Genomic DNA, 25,267 nt, shown 5'->3' with positions numbered 1-25,267 from the left:
CCAATAATTCCACAGACATAACAACAAAATGATTTATAATAAAAAATGGCACAACAAGTGTTGACGTAGAAAATTTGTTTACTCAATAGAAAAATGGAACGAGAAATGTCACAAAACAAATGAAATCGCAAAAACCAATCAGAAAAAATGTTTTATAAATCTCTTCCTAATTCTTCCAGATTTATTAAATCCATCCACTCGCAAGGATTTAAACTTTACTTAATCCAACTAAAAATAATTTCCAAAACGAAGAAAGTAACATCCCTTCGATTTTTTACCAAATTTTTTAAAATAAAAATCACAACGAATTTCTTTCCCAATCTCGCACATATGAAAATCTTCAGCTCTCCAACTTACCAACTTTATCAATCGGCATAATCATGAATATCCATCTTTCCACCATTGTCATATATGTAACGCATATTTTTTTTTTTTTTTCCTCGAAATTGATCAACTGGTAGCTCGAAATTAACCCCATGAAACGATCTTCGAATCGGCCGACGAAACAGAAGAAACGCGAACCCCCACTCCGCCAACTCAGCCTATATAAACCCGCGGCATCTCGCAAGTCTCTTCATTCTATACGAGGCGACAGTCTATGTATACGGTCAGTAGTATCGCGGATTTGGTACACAACCATCACTGAACGAAGAACGAGAGATAGCACGCGTGTATTTTATTACAATTACGAAAAATTGGCAAACTCTAGCAAACGCGAATAAAATCGCTTCACGAGAACGACCAGCGTTATATCGAGCAACCATAGCCGCGAATCATAACCACATCCTTTGCTATCTAGTAGTTTGAATCAAGAATCAGTGCGCGGGTCTATCCCGCGTCGAAGTTCGTCTCTCAGAAGATTATTGCCTAATTCGAGAATAACAGAGGTTTCTATAAATTGAAATTGGAAGGAAAAACGAAAAGGATCTATCAACAAGAGAAGAAATTTGATACCATCTTCGTTCGTCTTCTCGAGCGATAACTTTCACGTGCTTCGTTTTTGGAAAGAAGAATTGATTATCTACACAACAGGATGAAGCTAGTACTTTTAGTGACTTTGCTGGCGGTTCTATACACCGTCCAATATTCCAATAGTGCGGCAGTTAGATCGGAGGTAAGATATATATCAACTGTTTATCATAATCGATGCACTTGTTGAAATAAAAATCGATGATCGAGATGACTTTTTGATCGCGAATTTGCATGAATAACTTGTTTTTTTTTTTTTTTTTTTTTTTTTTGTATTTCTGATCTGAGCACGAAGAATTCGTATTATATTGAAGAAATTTTATTAATACGTGATATTTGAATCCCGTTTGGGATTTGAAATAATTTCACGTGTACAAGATTTGAATTTATTGCATTAATTAAATTGCAAGAGAAAAATAGGAAATATAATAATAATAAGGAATATTTTATTTAATAAAAATTCTTTCTATTTTTATTCTAATTCTTCTAATTTTTATTTAATAAAAATTAAAGAATATTTAAAGTCAAAATTAAAGAATATTTAAATTGCATGATTTCTAAAATGATATAAAGTAACAGATATATTATCAAAATTTTGTAACTTGTGTCATCAATGATATTTCAAATCGAATATATTATATCAGTCTTTAAAAAAATATTCATATTTTATATATTTGAAAATTTGTAAATCACGAATTTAGCGATACTATATCTTTACGTTCATTAAATGGAACTTGAACATTATCGTATGCGATATGATTGCAATTCGTCCGATTCATGATTTCACACTTCAAATACACGATAACATAACGCGTACAAGACTCAACATTTTTTTTTTTTTTTCGAAATGCGAAATCGATAGCATTGATGATCTTATTGCGTCGATAATTTAATGCGTAATATGTAAAAGATAATCTCTAAAAATATTTCAATATCTTTCAAAATATTTCTAATGTGTACCAATTATTTTATCAAATTTGATCTATCACAATATTCTATTCCCTAATCTTTGTGTATAGCAAATATAAATTATTTTTTCTTTTTTTTTTTTTTTGAAATTTTCTAAAATTCAAAATTATGTCAATTATATTTCAATTATTACTATTACTATATTTAATTATTACTATATTTCTCTAAACATATTTTTAATTGAATTTTATGCAAAAAAAAAAATATAAATTTTTAACATTTGATGTAATTTTTTTCTTGTTAGGAATTTGCCGAACAATTACGCAGGATTGTTCACGAAATGCATCCCGATAACCTGAGAACGCAAAGAGCAACTGAAAGCGGAAATGACGATCGTCCGAAACGGAATTGTTATGATACACCCTGCGGATGGAATACATACAATCCTGTCACTCGGCGAAGCACGATTTTCATGCCGAATACGTAAGTTGGAATTATGCATGCATAATGATCAAAATAATTATGAGCACTACAGCATAAAGCAAATATTTTTATGAAAATTATATCTGATATAATTATATATTTCTCTTTTAAATAATAATTTTAATTTATCTTTTGATTGAATTTTTATATTTATATTTAAATATTATTATTATATATAAATGTATATATAAATGTGTATGTAATACAATATGTATGTATATTTTTTTATTTAACATTAACATATATAATTTAAATAGAATACATTATATAATTTAAATAGAATTATGTAATAATTTTATTATTGCATTAATATATGATATATATGTATAATATTGTATAATTATATATAATTTTCATTAACATATTTGCTTATTTATATTATTGTTTGTAATTATTTATTTAATATATTAATATACTTACCGTGAAATATTACTTATCACAAAATATTACAATAAATTAATTATGAATAATCATAAATAATTAGCATTCGTCTATTCTCATAAATTAGCAAAAACTTTAACTTTGATATTGTAGATATCAATTGACATCTTTCAATTTTCAAATATCGTTGACGAAAAATACTAATTAGCATTTTTTTCTTCTCAAATATTGATGATTGGAAATATCAAATGGCGTTTTTCATTTCTCAGATATTGATAGAAATTAATAAGCATATATTTCAAATAATAATTTTAACAGCAATAATCATAAATTATATTAATGATGAATCAAATTCATCATCATTGTTATTAAAATTATTATTTAACTAGTAATTTTGAATTCCAATGATAAACGATTGATTCCTTGCATTTTACGTGCTTATTTATAATTTTGATAAAAACATATAAGCCTTCTGTTATGACACTTGATACTCGCTGAAATCTGATATTCGGAATGGACTTGGAAGTTCCATACTTATTGCCATTTTTCATTCGTTACTCGAGTTTCATGTAAAGTCAAATATGAAGATTTATTCTGAAAATCGCCACTTGAATATAAAAAGTTCAATTCATACAACTAATTAAGATATTTTATAGGATCTTAATTTAATTTTGAACAATTGTTCGAAATGAACCATTATATTTTGCATAATTTCTAAAAATATCCAAGAACTAAGATTCAATCCATTTTATATATCCATATATTCCATTTTATATACCGTACAATGTATTAAACAATGTATTAAAATTATATATTTATGAATGAATTAATATGTAATTTTTTCAAGATAAAAAGGAACGATAAATATTCTTTATTAAATATTCATTTGTCATAATGAATACTTAATTTATTCCATTATTTTCTTCTATACAAATAATAATGATATGCATGAACTTATTATTCAAATTAATATCAAAATAAACTTTGCTAAATTAAAAATTTGACTTTTTTATATCTATATTATATAGATATTTTATTACAATAAATTGTTTCTTTTTATGTATTAGATGCAAGTGTCCTGATGAAACGTATAAGTGTGTACGCACTGGAGAAAATGTATCTATGAGTGCATACGTATATCATTGCCGTCAAAATACGACAGCGGATGACATCGAAGGCGAGACAGCCGAAGATATGGATTATCTTAGTTAAGAAACATGATAAACAAACATACCTGAATGACAAACATCTTCTCAAACAACCGTGGTCATGGTGGCATCATCGTCCTTATTGCTGTCTCATGCATGGCTCCATTGAACGAAGTGAATTTTCCGTTTTTCAAAAAACACTTTGACACTCTGTTTTAATATTATGTCAACTATTATACTCGCGTATATAAATCTATAACAAAAAACATGTCACAATATCACAATTTATATATATTAAATAATTTTATGCGGCCTGTCTAAGTGCTATTAATATTTGAACGAACACTGCGGAAACGAAATCAAATATCGGTTAGATATTTAAAATCAAATATGGCCGCGATATATTTCGATATATTTCGATAATCGAGATTAGAGACAGACAGAATATCGGAAATTTTTTATTCGAAATTTATTAAATTTAGAGCATAAGTCAAAAATTAATTGATTGTATTTAAAGATTTTTAACGAATTATTAATATTTATAGATGAATAAGATGAAAATCGAAACAAATTATTTGAACGTATAATATGGGAATACTGGTCTACCGGCGTAAGAATATTAGAATATATTTTAACTATAAAAAGTATTTATTTATATATATTCTTATTATATTCTTATATAAAAAGCTTCTTGAGATTATTATTTACAATTTTTTCATAGTTTTAGCAAAAAAAAGTGTTTAAAATTATTAATTTTACCTTTAACTACACGAGACGAATTGGGTCTTCGAATGATGCACCACCTATGACTGGTAACGAAAGACTGCGTATAAATTTCGCGCTGCTATTAAGCAAGTCTCGTGCAGTGGCGCTATTTTCAAATTCGTTTAGTTTGTAAATTATTTTAAATTTTAATTTCGTTAAAAATCGATAAAAAAAAATTATGAATATCGCAGTGTCACGTTAATTTTAATGTAAATTGAGAGTAGAAACGGAAATTAAGTTACTATCGTTCGGAATACACAAGACGCACGGAATATGAAGCCGTAAGTTGCAGTTTTTCTTCAAATTATTCATATAGAAAATTCATCATAAAGTAATTAAGCAATAACTAATATGCATTAATATTTTTTGAATTGTAATCATAAGTTTCATTTTACTTTCTCTTGATATGAAATAGAAGGAAGTATGAAATGAAATCTTTTCAGACCTGATTGATTTTATTAAACTAAATTATCACAAATGAATTGTACTTGTCTCATCAAAAATATCTAAGTTATAAAAAATTTATTAAATATTATTAAATATTTCAAGAATGAATAAGATCAGGTCTAAGAAGATTCGAGTTTGTATCAAACTTTAATAAGATTTGAAAATTTGTAATTTTATTCTTAAGTTATAGCTCGTTTATTACACTTGAAGTAAGCGAACTATCATTTAAAATTCGAATCATTTAAATTTCATCTCGATCATTATTTTTTTCAATTTTTCATAAAACTTTTATTACCAATATAAAATTTATTATTGAAATTTACGAGAAATGTATCTTTTGTTTAAAAAGAAGACAAATGTAAAATTTTTTTAATATTTCATCAATAATAATGATGCAATTGAATCATTCGACTTTCAAATACGAGTTAGCAATCGATTCTTACAATCGATGACAAACTTCGACGAATGGTTCGATATATCGATTTATATTTGAATTTAAAAATATCAGTTACGTAAACGAATTTATTTTTTATCGAAGTTTATCAGCGATTAACATTTAACTATTCTTAAGTTAATATGCACCTTAAGAGTACTCAAGGTGGTGTAAAATTAGCAAGTATAGGTTACAGTATTTTGATAAGGCACGATTCACAATTTTGTACTTAACAGGGAAAATTGTTTTGAATCTTTTTTGTATATCATTATCGATTATTTATAGCGTGCAATAGTAATATAATTGATGGATGAAATAGTAGTTTAATTTACAATCTAATTATATTTCTTTCATCAATTATAATTATCATTCATTCATTATAAATGCCATGTTCGAATTTTTATTCAAAGACCAAAGAGGTTCTTGCCCCAACAATTATTTTTCAACATTTTTCACATTTCATTGATATTACACCGTCTTGCAGTTGCTTTGCAACTATATTAACACAAAACAAGAGTTAATGAAAGATAAGAATGATAAATCATCTTATTCTTTGTTTGTTCTTTTCCAATTACATTGCAATAGATATACATGAAAAGATAAAACAGAAAAATAATTATATAGAACCATTTTTCTACACGTTTATAATATCAAAAATATTTCAAAATTTATGAATTTAATAATATGTTAAATGTAATGTGTGTGTTTAATTATTTAGAAAATTTTTATTATTAGAAAAACCACTTAAACATTACTTAAATGAATTAATAGTTTAGAATATTTTTACTATTTCAAGAAAGCGTGTAGAAAATAGTACAGGCAATGTATTCATATGCAGTATTTCACTTAATATTTAATACACAGGAAGATTAAATTATCTATAGTTGTACAATGATTATCAATGTTATCATTTTTAATAAAAATAAGTAATGTTGCTGGAAATATTATATTGTATTTTATATCCTTCTTTCATCATTTCTATCACTTACCTCAATTTTTAATTATTAATAAATATAGATGAATTAATTGCGAATTGTCCTGAAAATAATTTAATAAATCAAATAAAACAGCTATAATATTAATGATTTATTAATATTAATAATGATTTGTGCAAAATATATCAACATTAAATTATTATCTCGAGTAATAAAATTGCCTGTACATTCACTTTTGATACATGGACATACACTTTTAAAATTAGCAATTTCTCGATAAAATACACTATCATCATTCATCATCAATAGTCACAAGTAGTCGAGCATCGGAAGACCGCGTCTCTCTTTTCTTTGTTCATCTTTAATAAGATATACAGTTTAATGTACAAGGGATGAGGGGATGGGGGGCAGTATTATTGCATAACTGAATAGCACGGTGTATCTGTATTTATATGTCTAAATGAATGTAAAATGGCATCTTTTGAAAATTAATCAGAAAAATAGAGACGTCAAGACTTCAATTAAATTAAATAAGGATAAAAATGTATTCAATTAAAAATTTATGTATACATTATTATCCATCAGTATTTTTTAAATGTTATTTTTTACTTGAATGTCTTGAAAATCACAGAAAATCCATATAATGAAAGCCATTCATTTTTTTGTATTATTATAAAGATTTAAATTTTATATAGAAATTATATGCTATTTTTTTTCACCACGCACGAATTCCTTCATCTAATTATTTTATTTTTTCTTTTTTGTGAATGTTTCAAATCTAATGCAAATCTTAAACACTGTAATCGATATTAACAGTATAAAAAATAATTTATAAATGTTTAATCAGTTCATAGTTTGTATCTCATGCATAGACTTACAAAGTAAAAGAACTAATAAAAAGATATATACTTAATAATAACATAAAATAATATCAACCATATATCTCGTGCGTGATGAGATAATGTCTTTCCCAATGAACACCGCATTCTAACGTTGTCAACAGCTTTGCACTGTACAGGAACACCGCCACATTTAAATATTTTACAGTTTTTATCGAATAGCCTAAAGATCAGGTAAAAAATAAGGCCTAGTTTTTTTTCATTTTATATGTGTATATACGTATATATGTCTTCAATTATTATATATCCACATATATACACATACATATATATATATACAAGCATGTATTTATTTATACATGTAATTATATGTATACCGAATTTAAGAGAACGAAAATTCTAATTACCATATTCGTAAGAAAATAAGAGAAGTAAGTTATTAAAAACTTCGAATGAAAGATATTTTACATACATGTATATACAATTTATATTATTAAAAAAAAAAGTATACAATTTTGGCCAATTTATTATAATCCAATATTCTATTACGTTTTAGTTATATATAAATAGAAAGTGTTTAAATAATAGAACATATGTAAATCGAAATTTTAATAGATTTTTAATTACTAACAATATTTAATGTTTCAATTACAATCGTGTAAGTCTCTCTCTCTATAAAAATAAAATACTTAATAAAATAAAATTGACTGAATCTGCAATACGCTTATAAACGACAATTACATGACGATAGAATATTCTTTCTAAATCTTTTAAGATATTACATAAAGTATCAAAAGTTTTACCGTAACTTTACTCTCTTATGTAAAACCTTACCTGGAAAATCTATATCTAATTATATCGGAAAGTATTCGATCTTCGGAAATGAAACATTACGTTTAGATATCTTATATTACCTGATCACAAGCTTGATCTTCAATACAACTGGAAATATCGCTCGTTACAACTGTTTCTCTTTCTTCTAATATTCGATTCGATAGTTTATTTAATATTTTAAATTGAAGAGACTCTTTACATTAAACTTTTAGACAAACAACAACAAATCAGCGATATTTCCATTTGCATCAGATTATTTATAACCTGTACAGTTAAAGAATCAAATTTAGTAAAAATTGAATGAATAAGTGTAGTACACACAATGTAAAGACGATTCGTTATAGTCTTCGATACTTTCTTTTCTAATGACCATTTCTGCACCTTCTTCGTTCCCGATGAACTTCGTTGGCAAAATAAAACATGCGTCTCGTTGTACGTGCACGCAATATAATTCAAGAATAATCAAATAATTCAAGAATCATCTTTAATTTTGCCTTGATAATTTTCTCTTAACTATTAATTTGTTTTAAACAGAAAATATGAATGTGAGATTACCGAAACGAGTTCTCAATAAAGAAATGATAAGAGAGATCTCTCGTGGTAAAGAAATGATAAAAGACATATGATTATACACAGGATTCTGTCAGAAGATCAGGTTGCAAACGTTCCACTCTATAACGATTGTATTGTCTATAAGGCGATCTCGTTTGGTCATTGTCTGTGATCACTCGTGTCTTATGAGGAATTAAGTTTTCGTAACGTCCCATCAACCAATCTTGACATAATCGATGCTGAACGTCCGCAACATTTTTAGATGCCCAAGATGCCAACCATTGATGGAATTTTGAATTCAAATGTTTTGTCACAGCTGGATGACACTGTTGATGTTGAAAAAGCAAATAAGTAATATCGCAAATATAGAAGATCGTTAACAAATAAAATATATATTTAAACTTTAATTATTAAACATACCTCTCTGGCACGACTGAATGAATTTTGTTTATATAGGAATGCTTCCTTACTAGCAATATAGAGCATTTGGTAACTATTAGGATTAAATCTGCATTGTGTTTCATCAGAATTGATGATATCAGATGTATCCCCAGAATCTGCTAATCTTAAACTAGGAGGCCGTTTTAGAAGTGCATCTACAGAATCCAATGATTTTTCTTTATCTGTTGTCCTAAAAAAAAAAAAAAAAAAAAAAAATTAAAATTTATCTTATAAAAAAATTATTATATAGATTGAATTAGAAAAATTACTATAGAAATTGAAAAAATACTTACTCTGCACTTTTCTCGGGATGAGGCATAGTATTAGGCATAGATGCCGACATCATTCTCGCAGTTCTTTTCCTCCATTGCCTAACATTACGGTAAAGAAATACAGGCTTACGTCCTGCCAAGATTCTGCCTAAACTCCAACCATTCCCATCCATCTACAACAATCGATTTATGTTAACTTTTTTAACAAGTTACACCATGATATGTGAATATAGATTTCTTATGATAATGTTCATTACACTATCGTGGGTAATTACTACTAAGTTCAATATACTTCAGAGCTCTTATTACAGTACAATTACAAAATAATTTATTACAATATTTTACACATTGTACCAAGTTACAAACATTCCTTTTATATATTTTACGCTTTTTTAAAATAATAATAATAAAAGAATTTAAGTAAAAAAAAAAAAAAATTATAAAACAAACTACGATCAAATACAAAAATAAATAAAAAGTATATTCAAAAATAATATTCAACTTTTCTACATAAAAACAGAATTTTCATAAAAGTTTTTCACTTATTTAAAAGGAACTTATTTTTTTTTTATCCTATCTTTCTTCTTTTCATTTTCGAACAAATTATTTGTCATTATGTGATTGTCATTATACACTGACACATTTAATCGCTTACATATCTGTAAATAATTGTATTCTAGAAATAAAAATTATTGATTTGAAAAAACATGGATAGGTAAAAGGATATTTTTTAAAGAATATAATAAAAAAAAATTAATATTTTATAAGGAGATGTTTTATATACGAAAATAATAAATGAAATTCAAACACATTAAAAAAATGATATGTTGCAATCTGTTGTTTTACTATTTTTTAACATATTATCGGCACTTCATAAATAATTAGTAAGTAAATAACAATTTCTTAATTTAAACAATAATATATTAATTATAAATTTTCATAAATTGAATAATTATACGATATATATTACTATTTAGTACCAATAATATCTGAAAATAATAAAACAAATTTTTTTTAATAATTTTGCATGGACAAAGTAAGTGAACATAAGATGAAATGAAAAATGAGTTTAAAACAATATTTTTAGTTCAATTTTCGATCTATGTAAGTACATTCATAGACGACGAGTGAACTATTTAAATCGAAAGCACAACAAAAAAAGACGACGTATTAACATGATTTGGATGAAACTGTTTAACAATTTCAATTTATGACAGTTTTACTATTTTTAAATACAAATGTGTTAGAAAAGAGATATATTACTCTTAATATACATATATTTATCAACGTTTAATATTCAAAACACACATGACATAATATTGAAATGATAAAGCAGAATAAATCGAAGCTAAGCGAGAGAAAATATCTAAAATAAAAATTAGATGAGGATAAAAACATAAAAATTTCAACATCTGAATTAAATGTTTGTATGATTACGAAGTATTTAAATATAGTGTTAAAAAATATTTGGTTTACATTGTTTTTTGTCTTGTTTCATTCGTAAAAGCAGAGGCAAAGAATTCTTCTTCTTTTCTTTTCTTTCTTGTTACAAAAAATTAATATTATCGGAGAATCAAAGTAATAAATTTAGTGGTACAAAATGATGTTAGACAATAATGTTTAAAAGCATTGTTCATGTATTTCAATATCTCTCTTCTATACAATATTATTGTTTATCTATTATTATATGTATATTCATTTCATATACAGATTACAGTTACAAAATATATATATATGTCTTATATATATATAGAGTTTAAAATTCACTGCATAAAGTGAAAACGGAGATATGAGCTTATAACAATCACATAAAATCTGTCTGCACGTACGATCTCATAGTCTCAATGAAACTATATTACAAATGTCACAGTAACGTTTAAATCAGATTATTTGTGGCAATAATTACATATATATAAATATATATATTTAGGTATATACATATATATGTATATATATATATATATGTATATAGTTTAAATTAATTTAAATTTGTGCCACGTTATCTAATAAAAACGTATTGAACCGTTAAATAAACGAAAAATATATATATATATATATACACGTACATAATACGTGTAGTTTTTCTCTCTCTCTATATATATAATAGCGCTTAAAATTCCATGATGCAGAGCCTTGTCAGGAAATGCATTTTGTTTTACATTTTGTACAAAATACGAAGATATTATTCAATGAGGAAACAACGTTGCGAACACTGCATCTGAAAATCCACTTGCGTCATAAACGTGTTTCTATAACTGTACAGAATATACTATGGCAAAGAAAACTAAGAAGTAGTACCTGTTATCCATAAAATATACAAAACGTAGATTTTTCTTTATCTCGACGTCAAACAATAAAACTAGCAATCGTCAACAGTATTTCTTAATGTTGTTTAATTTAAAAAAAGAAGTCCTAAACGACACAAATTAAAAAGCACATTTTCAATTATAAAGTTGGTTAACTCGTTCGTCAAACCTGCGGAGGATACGACATTAAAACCGATACTCTTGAGTTAAAGTTTAATAAGCAACAATTTATATAATTTGCACCGTAAAAAATTATTAACACCTTTGACAGAATTGTGTCATTTGCAAGAGAAGAATGTAGTTACGAGTGAAATTACAAAAAATTTAAAATTGAAGTATCAAACAAAAAAAAAAAAAAAAAGAAACAAGAAAAAAAAGAAAAAAATGAAAAAAAAAATTAATGGACCTTATCTCAATGCAAAAACCAACAACAACAATCGAGAGAGCTAAAACTGTGAAACCTTTGGCAGATTATTCCAAGTCAATTGAAGGGATATCAACACTTCGTACTGTTACGTTTCAATTAGAGCTATGAATTAATTAAAAGATACAAGTGATTTTCTATTTACATGCTACACCATATAATCTTTGCTTTACTACTTATATATTAATATATATACACAGCAAAGAATTATCATACACGTGTATTTCACAGTGGCGCAACAGTTAAGCCAGGAACACACTTGGTCCACGCCATTGATAACGCTACTTCCAGTTTTCATTTAACTTCAAGCTAGAACCAATGCATACTATAATTTTACATATCACACTACTTCTAAGTCGAACAAATTTGATTCGAAGAATGTAATATATAACACGTCGAATCGACAAGTGTTCGTCGTAATTAAAAATCTTTTAAATAAGGCTGGTATCCTAGCCTAATGTCTAAAAAATATACAATTTCAATGTATCGTTAACATACCCTAATTTAATAGTACGGACGAGAAATTTCCCAAGTTTCTTTCGTTAATTTCCGTAAGGAACCATAACACACAACCTTTGGAAGTGTTTGAAAAATCTTCAAAATGGTACTTTATCGTATTCTGCACCTTTTTTTCCAGCACTGGTTTTCTTTTTTCTTTTCTATTTTCTTTTCTGGACTCAATAGTTACTCCGGCATACTAGAAGTTTCATAGTGACAAATTTAAAGTTGGAACGATCAGAAGATAGAAAAAGCCACGATTACCCTGCACGGCGTGATGTGGCGTGGAAGTAATGTGTTCACGAGTCAATATCCATAATTCCTTCCCAAAGGCTTCACTAATGTTCGAATGTATGATAGCGAAATGATGAAATTTCAGATTTAGATTCAGTAGATGCACACTACCAGTCAACCTATGTTGCGTATCAAAACATATATACAAATTTATATCAAATATTTACATTTTTTTTTTAATTCTATGCGTTAATAAATTCTAGAAATTATTATCTTATCTAATTTATAATAATAGTACGATGAAAATGAACTAAATATTAAGAATTGACCAATATCAAATGTTATGTTCTTTTTCTCTTTTATGCTAACATTTTACATTCATTTATGGCACTGCTCGGATTTTATTTTATGTATGCCGTGTCCCCTTGATACTTTTTTTTGTACATTTGTAAAATGCGATTAGATGCTGATTAATATCCTTCATTTCGTAACTATAGTTTTGTTCTAATTAGTTAACTTTCTTTTCTCTCCTCTAAGAAACGCGAAGTAGGCAATGGAGGCAACACGATGAAACAGCATGTTGTAATTATATGTACGAAAATTTTCCTTGTTTGTTTCGTTGAACCGATTCTTTTTTGTGTCAAGTGACAAATGACAGATTTACAGGAAAACTATGTTTTCAATATAAAAATAAAATAATAAATTTAAAAATACTCTTATCTTTTATAAGCTTTTAAAGCTTTTGTAAATGTATACAATCATCACTTTTAACATATTTTTATTTCAAATAAAAACAAAAAAAAACAAAACAAAAAGAAGTTATTAGATAATCGATTGCAAAATATAAAATATAATTTAAAAAAAATAACAATAACTTGGAATTTTATACGGGATTCTTAACATCGCGCATTTCCTTCCCTCTTATTAAACTACTTTTAATACGAACTATCTCTTTCAATCCTAAATAAAAATCGCGAATAAAAAAGATATCACCGGATGAAAGAATAAATCGTCGCGTAAATGATTGCATGGACAGACAAGAATTATTCACGGCATAAAAAACGAGGAAGCAAAGCAGTGAATCGTATTCTTTTGAACAGTATTCTTCTGAATGCCTTTGATAAATATTTGCATTTGAAAATTTAAAAAAATTGCTATTGAGATATCGTTGTTTTATTATGAATCGATATTTAAAATATAGAAATATAATTTATAGTTATGTAATATTTAATGGTGTTGCAACACACCAATAGTACGAATATATAGAATAAAGAATGGGGATTCGCGTTGTGCACTATATTCTTTTTTCTATTTTTTCTTTCTTTTTTCTTTACTTAATTTACAGCACCACAATGGACGCACTGAGATGAAAATCATATCTCTCTTATCTCTTTAAACATTATGAAAATAAATATATGACTTTCCATTCTTTTTCTTTCTTCTTCTTCTTCTTCTTTTTTTTTTTTTTTTTTTTTTTTTTTTTTTTTTTTTTTTTTTTTTTTTTTTTTTTTTTTTTTTTTTCTAGCATTTAAAAGAATATTAGTTCATTCTGGTTATGTATACAAAGTTCTGCAACTTCTATATAATGACAAGCATGAACCAGTGCTCTGACCCCATTCGCATGATAAAGCATTGGTGATAGCAGATCGTATATGGCTACATAGCTTCCTCGTATTAGCAAACAACCGATATTATATGCAGCAATATTCGTTCCTAAAATATTTTCTACTTCTTTTTTGGTATTTTTCTTTAAGGAAGTCAACAAAGATTTTCTTGAAGACCGAATTTCTTTTGGAAAGGCGCCTGATTACGAGATCAAACGTTTCACACACGAATATCTCTGGCATATTTTCATAATACGATCACACGAAATAATTAGAAGAAAGTAAATTTTCGTTCTTTGGGACACTAGTTGTACACTGAATGGCAACGGTACAACTTCCAATCACAGACATCAAATACGAATGAATGTAAACTTCAACGTTGGCAATGATTATGAAAAGGGATGTGGATCCTATACCTTCTTGCTAGTGTCAGTGTTCTTGCGCTTTCTGCCCCTCCCCCCCCTTGCTGCCTGGTCGTTACTCACAGGATGATTGGTTGTTGGCTCATTGTCTGTTAAGGTAGGGGTGTCTTTCGGGCTAGTCTGACCAGCTGGAGCAGAAAACCTCTCAACATATGTAGACCATTTTTCAGATACAGTAACTCCTTCCCTTTCTCTTTCCCTACAATTGTTGTCCATCGCCTCATCACCTTCCGTATCCAACAATTCCATTGTCATTTTACAGTCTTTTTTATACTGTAACAATAAAAAATTTTACATATAAAATATCCTTTTTTTAAATGATTAAAAAATAACATTTTTTAATATTTATTTTTTTACATCTATAAATTATATAAATATTAATAATATTGCCAGCTGAAATTAAAAAATAAAATACTTAAGAATGAAAATATATTATTATTATATATAAATTGAAAAATAACAAAAAAAATTTTTATTTTTTAACAATAAATTATAAGAAAATAATATATTATGTGTAAAAAATTAAATTATCATTAAATACTTACAATGTATATCTTAAAACAATTCTCGTCCGCCATAGCTTTTTCAGCTTTACGTTGATACGACATTTCTGCACCAAGTCTCATGTATGCTGTAGCACATAAACCACCTGCACCACTACTTTCTTTTGGTTGACGTTGTTCTCGCTGGAATAATTCCATGCATTGCTGGCATATAGGATCTGAGACCAAATGCTGCAACTGAGAATTTTATATTTTTATTCTAAAGTTCATTTCGAGTATAAAATTATAATGGAAATATTTTAAAATACTGATATATATATATATATATATGCTTACTTGTCTTACGGCATACGTCACAACCTTATCTAACGTAAAAGCGATATATGCATGAATACCAAACATTTCTCGCAAAGTATCCTCATACGCAGTACTTTCCATATTACCGTCTAAGACATTCTTAACCATATCCAAAAATGCAGGATAATAGTCCTCAATTTCAATTTCATCTAAATACATTAAAAATATTAAATTATAAAATATAATTTAAAAAATATCTTCTATGCAAATAAAATTACGATTTATACTCACTTTTGGGTTTTAATCGTAATGCGACCGCTGTACTCTCCTTGCGTTGTTGTTTATATCGCGATTCCTCTTCAGCAAGAGCCACAGCTCGATCGTACATTTTTGTTAATCTTTCGCATAAAATGTGATGTAACCTTAAAAAAAGGTACCAATTGTTGCTGCCCATGAAAAGCGTGTACGCTTCTTCAGGATCATTCGACATGGCATGAATTGGTACTTTAATATCAGGTTCAGTTTTAATCGATGTGGAAGACGGAATCGGAGATACAGGGGCCTTATTTCTATTTGCTTGGAGACCACCACTCAATGGAGAAATATTCATCGTTGCCGATTGAGAATTACTACATGCTGCTACATTGAGATCTTCCTTCTCATCTATAATTGCGAATGTGTAAAATAAATTGTTTTAAAATTGTTTTATATAAAAATATTCAGCTATATAATAATATATTTATCAAATTATGATATTACCATCTTCATCTCGTTCATCATCGCTCAATTCCTGACGTGGATGGAAAAAAAGATCAGGTATAAAATGCTTTAATAAAAGCTTTATTCGTTGCTTGTCTTCTTTGTGGATGGCTGTTTGACGTTTTACATGATGAATAAGAAGATTAGCTGCGTCATCTAGGACAGATTTATCTTTATAAGGTAATACAAGATGTGGACCACTATTATTTTGACCATCTCCGCTGCCATCATCTACTTGTTCATGTCTCTACAAAATAAATTATTAAAAAAATAAATTAAATAACAAGAAATATATAAATATTAAAGAAAAAACAGAATTACGAACCTCATCATATAATGTTTCAATTTCATTAAATAGACTTTTAGATCTTAAAGCTTTCACATCATTTTGCTTGAAATTGATACCTTGATGATCTAGAGATTTCAAGTAGTACTTTTCATTCTGTTCTCTCCAAATTTTATTGAAACCCTTTTGCGCTTCCCGCCATTCTTCTTCTTTACTCTTTAATCGACGAAGAACCACTGGTACTGCTACGACAGGATTTTTCTTAAGACCATCTATAATATCAGCAGCCTTATCACCATATATCCTCTTCAAGGCTCTTTGATGAATTGTAGGAGAACAACCACCGAGACAATCGTCTAACTTAAATTTTTGAAGTTCTTCTTGGCTCATTCTACTCATTTTTTTATGAACACCCTCTAGAACTCTAATCGTTGATGCATTAGTTTCTATTACACCATCTAACTCGAATCGTTCATCCTCGCAACGATAAATGAATTCCTCATATTGAGTTTTCCTAAACATTCCAAACCAACAAAAAATTTTCTATTGTTCGATATTTTATATAATAAATATTATATAAAAATAATTTAAACAAAATACATACCTGGATGTTACAAATGTACTATCTTCTGACCAAGTTGGAAATGAAACCCATGTATCGTTAAGAACTTCTTTACACAACTGCGTTCTTCCTGTACACTTTGGTTGAACGTAAGACTTTGGTAATGCGCAATATGATGCTCCTAAGCGCTTGCATGCCGTATAGTCAATTTCCATCGCCAAATCACCTTGCGGTCTCTCCTGATGACTTCGTACAACATTATTTGGTAGCGCTTCGACATTTAAATTGCTACTCGCATTTGTTGTATTGGTGTTAGAAGATTCAGGCAAATGGCCCAGGAAATCTTTAAACCAACGCAAAAGTTCAGGAAAGCGACCAAGAAATGGCGTTACTAATTGCACCAGTTCAGATTTGGAAACTATTTCTTGATTAAACAAAACCAAACATCTGAGGAAATTTTCATATACTTCTTGAGATCTTAATGCTTTACGAACCTAAAAATATAATAAGAAATATTTTCTTTATGATGTATTTATTTTATTTTCCTTTCGTTATAATTATAAAAATTAAAAATCAAAAATACCTTATCGAAGAAAGCATAATCGTTCAAACTACCATATTTTCCAGCTTCCGCTATGGTAACACATTCACGCATGGATGATACTTTATGCTTTTTTAAAGGAGGTGGACCATGTTGTATATGATGAGAGTTTCCAGCTGTTACCGAAGGTGAAAACGACGGACTTCTTTTTAATTGTCCCGTATTGTGGCCAAGTTTTTGTACACTATTAATATCTCGTATACCAGATCTATCTCTTTCCCGTTCACGATCTCTATGATCACGAGTTTCTCGTTCTATTGTATTAATACCGCTTGATTCTCGAAGATCTCTCGAAATATTTCCTGAATTATTATAAGGTGCTTTAGGTCCCAATGGTTTTTTAACGATTGTTGTATGATCGTTAACTGTAGCAGTCTTGTTACTCTGAAATATTATAAAAATGATGTTATAAAAAAAAATAGTAATTATTTTTAATCTTTTTTCGTATTCATTTTAACAATATGTCAATTTACCAATGCACTTTGTTGATTAGTGGCATCTGGTAAAAATTGTCCAAATTCAGCGAGTAAATCTTCTTGGTTTTCGAATAATTTAGCAACTTGACTGTAAACTTCTGCTTCTGTTAAATGTTTTGCTCCGCCAGATGCACCAGATCCACTTGTGCCACCCATATGTCCAGATTCTTTTAAATTTCGTTGTTCTTTCTGATAAGTGTGTAGAATTTCTAAAAATCTTTTATATTTGTCTGGTTGACCTTGGAACCGATTCTAAAATTAAACAAAATTAGATATCTTCAATATTGTATTTTATATTCTTTAACAGAATACAAACCTTAATTTTGTTAACATAATTAATTGCATGATTAAATTCAACTGGTTGGCTCTGTTGAGTTTGCCCACTGGTCGGAATACCATCTTGCGCTTGACTTAATGCTTGACTCACAGCCTGTGCTTGAGCTGCACTAACATGTGAATTATTGTATGCCTGTACTGGTGGTGGTGAAGGTGCATGTACAGTTAAACTGTTATTCGAAATATTATTTGCCAATGAATGATGTATATTTCCGGATCTGATTTTAAATAACATGTAAAATATTATTTATTAACTTATTCTATAAAAATAATGACGAAAATATATATAATATTAATAGCATCTTACCCTTGCATTATTTGTAAAACTGGTGGAGCTTTTGCTGGTTGTGTTGGTGGACTTGCAACAGGAGGCGAACCAACATTTACAGTGCAATGATGTTGTGACAAGGTAGCAGTATGTGTTGCTGTTGGACTTGGCATACTAACTGATACTTGAAATGCATATCCTTGTTCATTTGCCTGTACCTCTATTTTATATCCAGGTGGAAGAAAGGTATTAAAACCAACAATAAGTTCAGGATGTCCTTTAAATAAATGGCTCACTCTTGTTATTACTCCTGGTGTATCTATGCTTTGTGACTTAAATTCTTTCATAATATCCAAAAAATCATTATACACCTGAAATTAAACATAATTGAAACTATAATTATCATAAATTTTTTTCAAAATCAATAATCATCATATTTTATTTACCTGAGGCTGATCACTAAATTTGTACTTTACTTGATCTAAATAAGACAATGCATCTTCTACTTTTAATCTCTGGAACTGTTGGGATCCACTGCCACTACCTAGGCTACTGCCTGGTGGAGTAGAAGCTAATGGTGCTACATTGCTAGAATGAACCTATATGAAATGAATAACATTACAATGAAATTTGTAAACTAAATTGTTAGTTAAAAAAATCTATTTTATTAATAATCAAAATTATTTTTAATGTTTTATTCTATCTTTATATAATTATAAAAATATAATTATTATATATTATAATTATAATTATATTATAAATAATTCATAATAATATATATATAATATATATAATAATAAAATATATAATATATATTATATATTTATGAAGATATAATTTATAAGTCTCGATATTTCTAATTTATTATGATTTATTATATAATATGAACCTTATGCCTTATTGTTGGTTGCTGTTGGCTATGAACTTGATTTTGAGTTCCTGGTGCAGGCTGTTGGGAACCCATACTATGATTACTCCCACCACCTATTCCACCATGTAACCCTCCACTAGTGTTTACATTGCTACTACTACATGTAGAAGTAAGTCCTCCAGATCCACTTCCCTGCAAAAATAATTGATAATAATTACACAATTTGCATCTAATTCTTAAAAACTTGATTGTATATATGAACTTAAAATATAAAAAAATTTTTTTGGTATTAAAAAAAAGATTGTATACACAAATATAATTGATTATTCTTTCATTAATAATACGAAGCATAAAGATTATTTTATTTTATTAAAATTATTAAAATTAATTAATTTTTTTATTTTATAACTTTATCAAATATAAAAATAAAAACAATAATATAATATATTCATGCAAAAAAAATATTTCATAATATCATATAAATTTATTAATGTAGTAATTTAAAAAAACATAATAAATTAATATTTAATTTAATTTAAACTACTCTTAAGCAGATTAATCTCATTTTACATCATTTTATTATACATATTTTTAATACATGAAGAACGATTATGAATGATGAACTTTATACAAGAAAAAAAATTAAAATATGAAAAAAAAATTTAAAACAATGAGATAACTAAAAAAAATAGTAAAAATTTTAAAAAATTTTAAAAAACCACATAGTTATTTACTAATATTATTATTATAATGTAGATAATACATACCTTAATAGGGGACGGAGCCGCAGTCGGCACTACAATTGCTCCAGTATATTGCTGTTGAGTTTGGGCAGTTCCAAATTGTATGCTTCCCGGCATTTCTTTCGAAGCAACTGATCGAACTGCTTGGCCAGGTACAACAACGCCTATTCCACTGCTTGAATGGTACTCCAAACCACCTCCTCCGCCACCTAAGCCACTTCCTGCACTCACTGATGAGTGCTTTAATGTTGCTGCTGCTGGTGATGCTACCTCGTCCAGCCCGCGAACACGTTTCATCGCAGATCACATTGGAAATACTACGGATCGAAGAACGATTATTGTTTAGTGACGTTGTAATTCACCAGAAAACTAATCGTATGTTATTTAATGTCGGATTTAATAGAAATAATTATCGTATTCCCATTAAAACTGTCATAAAACGCGACGCAACTCTTTCGCGCGTATTGTATGCTTAGCGCGCCACGAACGGACGGAAAAGGTGTAGTAGACTTTGAAAGTATTCGGTGGTGGTATTGTTTCGTTTAAGGTGATAAATGACGTGATCGACGATGCATCCGTACTACGCTAGCTAATATCGTGCGTGAATACATTGATACAGTAGAAAAAAACATTCATTAAATTTCGATATTTCTTTCCTAAATCGATTTGAATTTACATCGTAGTATTCGTAATTTTGAAAGCACCGCGCGCTCGGGCACCGTATGACAGAACTTCCGAAGAATCTAAAACAGCGGGAGTATTTTCCTATAACTTCGAACAACACAAAACTTTTTCATTGTAGAATAGAATAAAATATAAAATTCAATAAAGATTTTATTATTATTTCAATAAAGAAAACATTTTACAATAATAACTTAAGAAAATTTTTAGTATTTATGTTAAATTTAAACACGCTATGTGACCATGTTTAAAAATATTTTTGTACGTTAATATATACAATGATTAGTATATATTAATAAATAGTATATTATTTATAATATATTATTTAATTTTATAATTCAATTTTGAGTAATTCGAAACGATTGTGACTTCAATTTCTTAGTCAATTTAAAGTTAAAAATAATTGAATTACTCATACTCGCAACTGTTATATATATTGCATAATATTAAATAATTAAAATGCACGTGGTTACATTTTCATGATATTATTTGTGATAATATTAGAAAATAAATCATGTGAAAATATGATTCTATCTTCTAAAAAATCAAATCTAAAAGACATATTTAGGTAATATAACCTCACACAAAAAGTGCTATATAAATCATTTAGAATTAAATCTCTAATTTGGAACAAAAGAAATTTTTCTTTCAATAAATACTAACATTCATTATTAATAATAATTATATTTATAAATTATTTCATTTATTGGTTTTGTAATCATTTGTTATTATTGCATATACTATCATATATATTCCTTTTTATTTCATGCTTTTCAATTAATTATCTATTAGATACGTAAAAATTTAATGAATACAATAATGAGTATAATGAGCGAAAGATAGAATACGTTAATAATATATTTAATAAAAAGTAAAGATTATATTTGATATATTATTTATGTAAAATTTAAATTTCACTATATACACAATAAAAGAAATGTCCCTATAAGATCATTTAATATTACACAAAAATATTTTCTATTGCTATTATATTATTATTATATTCTATACATTGTTTAAATTTATGAACACATTGATTGGTTTTTTATAGATAAGCAAAAAACTATAAAAGATATATTCTCTTTACATTTACTTTTATACATGAAGTTTTATAAGCGCAACTGCAATTCTCCCAATATTATTTACAGTTTATCAATAATAAAAAAATATCTTTTCATAATTCCCATCTTTTTGGAATGAAAATAAGAAATGAATTGTAATAACAAACAAGTAAATAAACAAATTTTAATATGCATTGATAATATATTGGAAAACATATTAATATAAATTTCTTGCATGTAATTAAGAACAAAAGTATAATATTATTTTCAATATTATAATCAAAATGATTTATAAACTAAAACTTAAATTGTATAACACAAAGAAAATTATACTAAAACTTAAATGTGTGTTATAAAAATAATTATAACCTAATACTTCTATAAGACAATCTACATTCACATAGTAGTTTATAATGACCTTGCATGAATATAGAAATGTCAGTGACTTAGAAGAAAGTAAAAATCTTATGAAAATATCAAAGATGTACATACCAATTTCCATTTGAAAAGAAGTTGAACGTCCTTGCACCAGGGAATTTCGAGAGAAGTTATCCAGAAGCAAGTGGTCGAGGTTGAAATCAAGTTGATCGCGAGGAAAGTTTGTGCTGTTCCACGAGAAGATACGAGCGTCGGTGGAGTTTCTTCCTTTGGAAAATTTCGATCGCGGTATCGCGAGGGGAATTTCGCTGGGATAGAAGAGACGAAATAGAGCCGGTAAAGCCAGCTGCACGGACGCGTAGAGCTCGTGCTGCCCGTGCTGCAAAGTCGTCGAAGCGAGGTTTGTCAGTGTTGCACGTTTCCAAACACTTCCCGGCCCTCGACGTTACGCAATATTCCACGTAAATACATAACACATTTTCTCGAGAACTCCAGTGAAAATATTCGTCCTGCGGTGCTCCTTTTACACAGGAGTCACCTCGAGTATTTGTACGCGCACTTAGATACACTGGTTTTCGTCGTATCGGTCTTTTTCAATCGTCCAACTGACTTTCTGCACAAAAGCTTCGGCTCCGTTGTTTTTTCACGACCAAAAAATCGACGAAGCCTTAACGGGCCGGTCGGTCTGGTCTCAGACAGGAATTCACTATGCTTTCTGGGATCTCCTTCTCAAAACCATCGAAATCTTGTTGTGTGAGTGAATAAACTTAGTAAAATGCACATTTTCGCGAGTACTTTGATGAATTACCGCACTTTTTAAAAAAAAAGGCAAATGGAAAAGACATACTCGCACTCTCTCGAGGTACAAGGCAAACTATTGGATTTTGTATGGCAAACAAGGAACTGACTGGTCGTATAGCGGGATGAGGAAAGTGGAGGGGATCGCGCAGGACCGTATTCATCTACTAAGCGTCTCTGTTACCAACCACTCGGGTACCTCCTGCAAAGCGTACGTGCCGCAGACCTCACGAGACTTCTCTTCGAACTTTCATTAATTGTGCATCGATTATTCTTCGGTACTTTTTTCACTATTTCCACGATAAAGATATTCCACTCACTTTAATTACTTTAATATGTCCGGAATCACATGGAATGTAATTGCTACGAAAAATCATTTTTGAACATAATTAATGACAATTACAATTGTAAATTTCTTGAAATTTTATTTTTCTACAGTTATCGTTCAACTACGCTTTCTAGTCATTCAATGACAATTTAAATTTCACAAAATTTTAGAATTGAAATATAAATTTCAATTTGTGTTTTTATATCTGTTATATATTGATACATTTTCAAAAAAATATTGTCGTGATATATATTAGATTGTATATATTATGCGTAGTACGTTAATACTTCAGATATAAAATGTTTGTTACAAAACAGCTAATATCTATAGATATAAATACATTGAAAAAAAGAGTATACGAATACTCTCGAACAACATACCGCCAAAGTTTCATTCGAGCACTTCTTCACAATATGAACTTCTCATAAGTCACATTAGAAAAAATAGTTAACAACAATAAAACTTCACACTTTGAAACTTCTGTTTGATCAAATACTATTGTGATGTTTAAAGCATATGGAATTTTAATTACGCTATGTAAGAATGGTAATTTAACACAATTGATGGGATATGTATAACTTTTTATAAATTAGGATAATAGCGCGAGGCATTTTATGCGAATGCCATACTACGTAAAAAAAAAACATAGCAACCAAATAGCATGATACGTACAAAATCGCGTACACTATTTTTAACAAGATGTTTTCATAATAATTTCATTCCTTTGGTTTCCGGTTAATATACTTTCATCATGTAAATTCAGCTATTGTGATAAATTACACAAGAAAGTTTAAATGAGATATCTTCAGAAAAAGTTGCATCGCGTCCCGATGAAATTGAAGAATTGTAAGGTGCCTAATATGTTGTAAGTAGATACAGCCCTGAAAATTGTAGCGGCGAAGCCGCCAAGAGGCGCGCGCAATCCACGAAATATCCAAGCGTTTCCCCGCGGCCGACATCTTCGCGCGGCCAACAGCTGTTCCGAAAGGCGAGCGAACTCCCCATCATAATCTGGGTCATGGAAACTGCGCAAAATGGGTTGCACTTGCACCAAAATCGCGCATTTCTTCGAAAACCGGTGTATCGTTTCGAGAATTTCGTCTAATCCAATAGACTGAACTAGCACGCGATACGTTGTTATCCACACTATAAAATGCCATTCGAAATATGCAAGCTCTTACGACCAGCCGTTGCATATCTGTCAACGTGCTTGACTGGTTCTCGACGAGAGAGCCGTGCGTCGATTGGCCAACGATTTTCGGACATCGACCTACGCGCGAGCCTCGAAACGTGCTAATCACAGGAAGTGTACAAACGATATTTCATCAAATATACACTACATGCACGTGAAAAATCACGTTCTATCCTTTATTCAGATTCAATCCCGCAAAATATTTTTCTATTAAACCATTCGATATCGTTT

At 28.5% G+C, this 25,267-nt stretch overlaps 2 protein-coding genes across 8 annotated transcripts; one reads left to right on the top strand and one right to left on the bottom strand.

Moving 5' to 3' along the window:
• Window positions 1-595: 595 nt before the first annotated feature.
• On the top strand, window positions 596-6,477 carry LOC122716065. The gene is made up of 3 exons (XM_043938776.1): window positions 596-1,114; window positions 2,183-2,361; window positions 3,810-6,477. Exons 1-3 carry the CDS (start codon window positions 1,034-1,036, stop codon window positions 3,952-3,954), a joined length of 405 nt encoding a protein of 134 aa, XP_043794711.1. The 5' UTR covers window positions 596-1,033; the 3' UTR covers window positions 3,955-6,477.
• A 2,135-nt stretch (window positions 6,478-8,612) lies between these two features.
• On the bottom strand, window positions 8,613-25,264 carry LOC122716194 (paired amphipathic helix protein Sin3a). 7 transcript variants are annotated; one of them, XM_043939052.1, is made up of 19 exons: window positions 24,225-25,264; window positions 22,833-23,879; window positions 20,623-20,915; window positions 19,874-20,047; window positions 19,431-19,583; window positions 19,024-19,355; window positions 18,697-18,934; window positions 18,378-18,632; window positions 17,887-18,288; window positions 17,346-17,797; window positions 16,781-17,255; window positions 16,456-16,702; window positions 15,988-16,359; window positions 15,736-15,905; window positions 15,442-15,636; window positions 14,891-15,169; window positions 9,430-9,581; window positions 9,116-9,326; window positions 8,613-9,021 (listed from the first exon to the last, which is right to left on the bottom strand). In XM_043939052.1, exons 3-19 carry the CDS (start codon window positions 20,893-20,895, stop codon window positions 8,770-8,772), a joined length of 4,632 nt encoding a protein of 1,543 aa, XP_043794987.1. In that variant the 5' UTR covers window positions 20,896-20,915; window positions 22,833-23,879; window positions 24,225-25,264; the 3' UTR covers window positions 8,613-8,769. The 7 variants fall into 7 exon arrangements, 4 of the variants coding, with proteins under 4 accessions (XP_043794987.1, XP_043794986.1, XP_043794988.1 ...); XM_043939051.1 differs by having other exon boundaries at window positions 22,833-25,264; XM_043939053.1 differs by having other exon boundaries at window positions 14,960-15,169; window positions 22,833-25,264.
• Window positions 25,265-25,267: the final 3 nt, after the last annotated feature.

The sequence above is a fragment of the Apis laboriosa genome, unplaced genomic scaffold, assembly GCF_014066325.1.
Source record: "Apis laboriosa isolate Shangri-la unplaced genomic scaffold, ASM1406632v1 scaffold42_cov153, whole genome shotgun sequence".
Classification (NCBI taxonomy): Eukaryota; Metazoa; Arthropoda; class Insecta; order Hymenoptera; family Apidae; genus Apis; species Apis laboriosa.
Note: the sequence above shows the minus strand (reverse complement) of the source record. Positions and strands in the feature narration are given on the sequence as shown.